An 8179-nucleotide genomic window follows, 5' to 3' on the forward strand; every position below is an offset into this window, starting at 1 on the left:
ACTGTGTAAAGGAACAGAAGGACCACCATCCATAACCCTAAGAACAGCTGTTTGTTAAGATTGCCAAGGCTAGGATAAGAAGCACTGTGTCCCAGATGCAATAGAACATTCTTAGGTCGGAATAAATGACTCATAGAATTGTAGGGTTGGAAGGGACCCCCAAGGGCCATCTAGACTAACCTCCTGCAATGCAGGAATCACTGACAGATGGCCATCCAACCTCAGTTTTAAAACCTCCATTGGAGAGGTCACCACCTTCTGCGAGAGTCCATTCCACTGTCTAACAGCTCCTACCATCATACTATTGGAATGCTTAAGTAGCAGACAGAATTAGCCAAAGAGATGTGCACTTCTTATTGCTCAAGGGTTTTGAAGAGCCTACAGGATGAACATCTGTCTGAGACTGAAATCTAGTGACCCCATGGACCAGAGCACGCCAGGCACTCCTGTCTTCCACTGCCTCCCGCAGCCTGGTCAGACTCATGTTGGTAGCTTCAAGAACACTGTCCAACCATCTTGTCCTCTGTTGTCCCCTTCTCCTAGTGTCCTCAATCTTTTCCAACATCAGGGTCTTTTCCAGGGAGTCTTCTCTTCTCATGAGGTGGCCAAAGTAATGGAGCCTCAGCTTCAGGATCTGTCCTTCCAGTGAGCACTCAGGGCTGATTTCCTTCAGAATGGATAGGTTTGATCTTCTTGCAGTCCATGGGACTCTCAAGAGTCTCCTCCAGCACCATAATTCAAAAGCATCACTTTGGCGATCAGCCTTCTTTATGGTCCAGCTCTCACTTCCGTACATTACTACTGGGAAAACCATATGTATGAAATTACCTAATATATTTAGATACTGTAGAATCATACATCTTAGTCACGCTGAGTACATTTCCCTCATGCCTCAAAAACATCTTCTTGGCATGAGGATAAATAAACGTTGATAGGGAAAGAGACTTCTCTGAATGCAGCCACCTGCCTGGATCTGGTTTGTGTCCATACTAAGCTTGAAAAATTTGGCTGGTAGCCCAACTTTCTGTGTCAACAGAACATTATTTACCCACTCCTCAGTAGAAAGGGCCCCTGTATATGTTTCTCTGCATTTTTAAATGTTGCTGGGGGAACAAAGTAGCCTCATAAAGGATTAAAGGATGTACTGTTGAATGTTTACTTTCTTTCCAACATAGTCGTGTTATTGACTCGAGCCATTGATGGACGGGTCAAACGGGCATTCTGAAAAGTGATGTGGCTCCCCCACCCTTTAGCCTAGGGTTTGTTCCCTCCTTGTGTTAAACGATGGATTTCTTCTCAAGCTTCAGAGCCTGAATGTCCTTTGCAACGACTGCAGAATGATAACCTCTTTTCTTCTGTAAAAAAATTCCTTCAGTAGCACCTTAAAGACCAACTAAGTTTTTATTTTGGTATGAGCTTTCGTGTGCATGCACACTTCTTCAGATAGGTATCTGAAGAAGTGTGCATGCACACGAAAGCTCATACCAAAATAAAAACTTAGTTGGTCTTTAAGGTGCTACTGAAGGAATTTTTTTATTTTACTTCGATCCAGACCAACACGGCTACCTACCTGTAACCTCTTTTCTTCTGAATCATGTATAGAGCTTTGGGGAAGCACGGACCATTAAGCTCCTCTCTGAGCAAAGCTCTTCCTATTAAAACTCTGAAAACCATAAATAACATCAGAAATAAGTGGTACTGATACGTCTCTATGAGAAACAGCAAACTGGAGTAATAAACAATAGCACAGCATGCAAGGGTGGCCCTGTAATGAGTCATAGAACTGAAGAGCTGGAAGGGACCCTGAGGGACCCTGCAATGCAGGAATATGCAGCTGCCCCATACGGGAATTGAACCCACGACCTTGGTGTTATCAGCACCATTCTAGCCAACTGAGCAAATGCCTCAAGTAGTAGATCAAAAGGGGGTTGCATTTCCATTCATCCACAGCAGACTGACCTGCTTGCCTGCCACACATGCCACAGCCACCTCCACTGCACCCAGCAAGCAGCCTGCTGCTACTGGTTGATGTTGCTACTGCCACTGCCCACCTACTGGGCCATTGGACACCACTGCCATCACCCAAAGAAAAAAGCATTTAACAGTGCTCCAACCCAGACGTTCTGGGCCACTACTCTCCAAGGCCATTTCAACCAGAATTCTGCCCATGGATAATGCCTGCACCATTACCACCTAGTCGGGAGAGGGGAGGCTTCTCATACTGGCTTCCTGTCAGCTACTCCCTTATCTGGGAGATGGATAAGAGTTGGGAAGAGGCCTCCATGCCAGGGGTGTGTTAATTGGGCTACTGATGCCTGCTTACATAACTTGCTTTGTTTAAGTCCATCCATTTGCGAGTCTGCAAAGGCAGCAGAGTTCTACAGGCTGTGTTGTAAGTTTACGCCTGTCTTTAATAAAGCACTAAAACTAGCCATTCCTTTTTTGGTATCCCTGCATGAAACCACTCGCATAGGCCCTCTTGGAGCCTGCGGAACGGAACACTGGTAGATGAAAACATTCGCTGTGAGTTATTATTTACTGAAACTCGTTCACAGTCCACTTTGTTTACCCTTGGTGTATGTCTGGAGCCATCAGCCCCGTCCCAGAAGCTAGACTAGTTTGATCAGTTCCCTAAGCATACTTAGGTCCTGATTTTCCAGTCTATAGATAAGAGCACAGCAACAAATGATGAAATTCTATTCTTGCTTAGTTACATTTTACATTCCCCTGGCTAAAGTGTAAATGGCATCTCAGAGTGACAAATTGAGTCCTTGGTCTGAATGGGGGGGGGGGAATCTGTGGCCCCAGGGCTGCATTCTCCCCCAGCCTAATTTCAGGCAAGGATCTGGGAGGGAGGGGGAAAGGGTGTCAGAAACAGAGGTAGAAAAAGGGTTTCCAAAGAGGGGGGAGGGAGAGAGGGAGGACTGGCTTTGAACCTACCCACTGCTGGCTTCAGCCCCACTGCTGATGTGCAGCCCTGGCAGATTATTCCCAAGGGAATTGCAGCCTCCGAAAGAAAGAATGTCACCCCAAGTCAGGTCTAGATAATGCTGTAAAAGTAACCCCCCCTAAAATCAAGCCACACAATTTCTAACATCTTTATGCATATATTTGATGAGACTGCTAAAAACAACAACACAAGAGGCATGTAACTATGGAAAATTGTAAACAGATTCTCTGTTGACACGTCCCCTACAGTAGCTCTGAAAATTTCCATACATTTTCAGTAACTCAGAAATTCCATACGTTTCCTCTGCCTTCATAGCTACCGTACATTTCATAGGCTCAGCAACAGACGAAAAGACAAATAGATGCAAAAGTAATCAAGGGGACAGTGCATAGGATTGAACTGTATATACAAAGTTAATATGCTATCAGAAGGTAGGGAGATATCTGTTGTTTCAGAGATGTAATTGGGAATGTAGGCTATCTGATCACAGGAATATGCATGCTGAATCCAGGGCACTACCAGGCTGCTGTTTTTTATGGCTGTATTCTGCGACATGTTTTCGACTCAGCAATTTTGCTTTAATGGTGGATTTATACTGGACGGTCCACACATCACTGGACTTCATTACTTGTTCTGTCCCATTGCTAGCACTCCCATTGCTGTCTGGGGGGGACATTCTTGCACTGTAGCTAAAATAAAATAAAATAGGACCCACCCCCAGATTGTTTGTGGTATGAAAAGTTAAAGGCTTTCAGCAAGAAATTAGAGGATATGCAATGATAGGAAATCAAGCCATATGGCCACCCCCAAAACTTCTGCAGGCACGAACAGTGCTGAAAGTGGAATATTGTATGACTGCCCCCAAACCATCATAAGCACAAATCATCATTAAAAAAAACATTCAAAGGGGGTCTCATTTGAAAACCAGGCACATACGATGACTTTGAAATCAGAATAGTAACAATTGTTACACTTGCCCTTATTGTGTTGTTCCCCATGTTCTTTGGTTTTCCAGTTTTCTCTACAGGTGGAAATTCTTTTTTGGTAAAATTCTTCCTTCTAATTTACTGCTGCACCGTGACATCTAATCCAACACAACATTGTTATCATTATATATCAAAATATCAGCATGATACTACCGTACTACTTTTCCATTCACAGTATGCTGACCTTGGGAAAACAAATGGCTAATAACTCAGCCAGCAGACAACAAATGAATGAATTTTAAGGGGGGGGGAATCCTTCCAACTTGATAGAAGAGGTCAAATACAGCTCCAAATCACAACAAGCCTTTTGTATGTTTCTGCTCAAGTGGTTGAGACTGGAGACACGGCAGTCATGCGCTTCCGTCTGAAGAAGAACTTGAGGGATGAGGCTATCTCCCTGTATCGAAGCCCACACAGATAAGGCAACAGAGCTTTGGGCAAGATTATCAGCACATTGCATATTATCAGAGAGACCAATATCCCTGTCTGTGTCCCAATGACAGCATTGACATAAAGCAAGGAGTCCACCACAATAGCCAAGAGGGGAGAGAAATGAAAGAACAAGAGAATGTGATGCATCAGGAACGTCACACTGGCTCTAGAGAACATGCTTTTCCATATTCCCGACTGCTTTGTTTTGAAATACAGGATCATATAACAGCAGAGTATGAGGGACAGACAGAGAAAAAGGGCAGAAACGGAGACTACATAGCAGGATTTCACAGCCCCATCTCCATGTAGAGTCATTACCAGTATTATGGGGACAGAGCAGTTTTCCACTGGACATACACTGGGTTTTTGGGTAAACTTGAGTATTAAGAAGACAATCCCAGGGAAAATCCCAGACAAGATCCATAGGAAGAGTATCAGCTTCTTTGCTCGTGAAGATGGCAAAATGGAGATGTAATGCAAAGGCCACAAAATGGCCAAGTATGTATCCAGCACCATGGCAGCAGCCGTTAGCAACCCTCCGCAGTAAGTCATGGCCAGCAGAAACAGCAGGAGCACACAGGGGTTCTTGGGGAGGTGGAGTTTCATTACATTGAAAACTGCAGACATAGCATAGAGTATCAGATATAACAAATCACAGAGCAAAGCATTTCCCAACAGCAGGTATCTTGTCTCCTGACGGATGTTGACATGGGAAAGAATCACCAACAAAATGAAAGGGTTGATCAGGATGGCTGCTGTAAGGCACAATATCGGCGGGATCAGGAACATCATTGTCTTGGAGTATGGAGGATAGATGATCAATTCTTGCAGGTTTTGGAATGAAGTTTTATCCAAAGTGAAGGAGGCGTTTGAGGGCACTTCTCTATAGCGGGAGAAGGTTGCATTCAAAATCCTGGCTGGCACACATAGTGAGAAGTTCATTTCCCCCAGAGATTTGGAATGGCAGCTGATGTAGACAAAAGAAGTTCTTCAATGTTGAGGTTTAGCAACAAGCAAAGATGCATTTTATAGCAACCGGATCACCATCTGTCAGCACCTCTGTAATGATAAGCTGATGGGCAAAACATAGGGGTTTTTGTAAGCGAGCTCCGCAAGTAGATCTTGAAATCCGCACAAGTGGAATCTTTTCTTCAAGAAAATATCACACTGCTTGTTCAGAAGTAGGCAACACACTCATAGGGCTCAAAATTCAAACTGCAGAGCAGGCACTCTGGGAAGGAAGTAAATGGGCTGTTCATCACTAAGAACTTAAGTTTGTCCACACTGCAAGCATTAGCATAGCAAAGTAGCAGATGGAATATTAGCTTGATTAAACAGATGTGATGAGATAAAAGGGGACATTCCAAATTTGCCAATGCAATCAAGTCATAAATGGAGCCAGAGGATATACTAGAGTGTTCAAATGCAATCAGAAACGTATTGAGTCAATGTAATCAATAGGAATGGTGCCCTTAGCTCCTGAAATACAAGTGCATCATAATCCCTTTTAATACATGGTTCTTAGCAGACTGCTGCCTTATATTTTCAGCTATCTGAAACAGTATACATACACCAAAATCCCATATATATTTCTGCCACCTACTATAAAATATTGAGATGCAAAAAGGAGAATAAAATGTGGCTTGACACCCCCGTGCCCAATCTAAAGTGCTTTTTGTTTTCATCTTATGCTTTGGAAGGAGGAATAGACACAATGCAAAATAAACTATTTTCTTACGATTAATTGAAAGATTATTAACATATAACAATACAATTCTACATCCTTTATTGCTGTTCCCTAACTCAGGAGGAAAGAGTAATAAAAATAAAGTATTAAATAAATCTAGACTGAACATGCAGTGGTCAACTAGATGCCTCTGGAAAGTTCACAATCAGGGTATGTCATAGCACTCTCCTGGTCCACAGTGACTGGTATTAAGAGGCATGCTGCCTCTGATACTGGAGGAAATGTAGCAATTATGACTAGGAATCATTAAGAGCCTTATACTCCATACATTTGTCTATTACCCTTTTATAGCTGTCCAAGTTGGCAGTCTTGTGGAAGCAAATTCCATAGTTTAACTATGCGCTGAAGAAGGTATTTTTGTTTGTCCTGAATCTCCCAACATTCAGCTGGAATGTTTGAGCATTGTGAAAGAAGGGGGGGGGCCTCCTTCGCACTGTCTCTACATCTGGCATAGTATGAAACACCTCTCTAGACACAAGAGTAGATGAAGTCCAGAGCTTGCGTAAAGCAAACCAGGGACACTAACAAACACAACAGATCGTGCTGCTCGCCTAACAGACTGGCTGTTGTGAAGTAATTCACTTTTTGATTCTGTTCCGACAAGCATGGTTTTAGTTCTCTGCTCCACACAAAGAGACATGCACTGAAAGAGCAGCTTCCATGCTACTGGCTTGTATTGCTGGCTCCCTGATTGCCTTCTGTCTACAAAATGGCTGCCAGGCTTTCGGCCCACTTTCTTGCTACAGTATGTGGCTGCTCAATTCTAACAGGGCCAGCCCAAGACATATGGCACCAAGACAAAATGGCACTCCCCCATGCCAGGGAAGAAGGGGGGGGGGAGTGAAGATTGACATCAGGAACAAAGGGGAAACAAAAGATCTACATTGGGATCTGTTGCCCCTGTGGATCCTGCTGCCTGAGGCAGTCACCTCACCTTGCCTCATGGGTGGGAGTGCTCTGAACGTTGGCCCTGTCTGTTGCTTTCTCTATCAGACAGTTATCAGCGAAATGTGAAATGGAGCATGGCGGCGGGCTCATATTGTAGAACCATATTTTCAACCTGTTGCCATCTAACCCCTGCAATGGATGTTTCTAGCCTACGAAAGTTAATATAAGGAGGAAAACTCCCTACTGCTTAATATTCCTGCAGAACAAGCTGCTTTACATTCAGCAGAGTATGGATAGTTCCCCCAATCTTAGAAATGGCCTCAGAAAAGTTTTCAGTACAAACGTAACCCAATTAGGCTGCTAAAGACCAGAGTTTACATCAGGGATGACTAACATGGGATAACTGAATTCTATTTTAAGATGCCAAAACAAGGGCAGAAATCCCAATGAAGTTTGTCTTCCTTGACAAAGGTTTGGTGGAAACCTCTCAGGGTTGCTAGAAGCACTTGGCTCAACTCTAGTGTTGTCAGCCAAGAAAACCCCCACAAAAAATCTTTAGGACCTGTGTCCCAAGAAACAAGTTAGGTATATAAGGACTTGACATATGTATATTTCTAATATATAAAATAATATCTGATTAAAAGTTAAAGGTCTTTTTGCAGAGTGAAGGAAACCTTAGAGCTACATTTTTTTCTTCAGGTGACAGACATTGGTATGTGCATTGGAAGGAATAGGGGAATTTTTTTTTAAAAAAAAACATTTTAGAGGCTCCTTCCTTCCATCTGAATGCCCTAAAACTTTTTGGCTAAATGTCAGAAAAAAGATTTTAAACAAGGAGGCGGTATTTTTTAAGTGCAAGGGCCATATTCCCTTCTAGACAAGCTTTTGAGGGCCACATGCTAGTGGTGCGTGAGGTCAGAGGCAAAAGCGGGCAGAACACTGAATATGTGTAGTAGGTTAGTTTCTACATTCTACATTTATAACCCCTGGTCCTTTACCTTTTTTTACCTTTACCTCCATCCAGGCAAGCAAGAAGCATTAGTTCAAAAACACCTTCCAGGTAGGCAAAGGTTTAAGGAGGAAGCAAAGGAACGACTGTGGTTAGATGACGCTCTTTTGGTTTCCAGTCATAATACTAGAGCTCTGGGGTGGGCGTTCAATGAAGTTGAATGTTGG

The 8179-nt window shown here is 43.3% G+C and overlaps 1 protein-coding gene across 1 annotated transcript; it reads right to left on the reverse strand.

Annotated features, from left to right (window-relative positions):
- Positions 1-4128: 4128 nt before the first annotated feature.
- On the reverse strand, positions 4129-5673 carry GPR148 (G protein-coupled receptor 148). Its single transcript, XM_035133729.3, has one exon. The coding sequence runs from the start codon at positions 5308-5310 to the stop codon at positions 4258-4260; it is 1053 nt and encodes a 350-aa protein (XP_034989620.1). The 5' UTR covers positions 5311-5673; the 3' UTR covers positions 4129-4257.
- Positions 5674-8179: the final 2506 nt, after the last annotated feature.

This window comes from Zootoca vivipara, chromosome 5 (genome assembly GCF_965207765.1).
Source record: "Zootoca vivipara chromosome 5, rZooViv2.hap1.1, whole genome shotgun sequence".
Taxonomy (NCBI): Eukaryota; Metazoa; Chordata; class Lepidosauria; order Squamata; family Lacertidae; genus Zootoca; species Zootoca vivipara.

Coding starts and splice junctions, on each gene's coding strand:
- GPR148 (XM_035133729.3), bottom strand. CDS start 5,310: ATGAACTTCTCACTATGTGTGCCAGCCAGGATTTTGAATGCAACCTTC.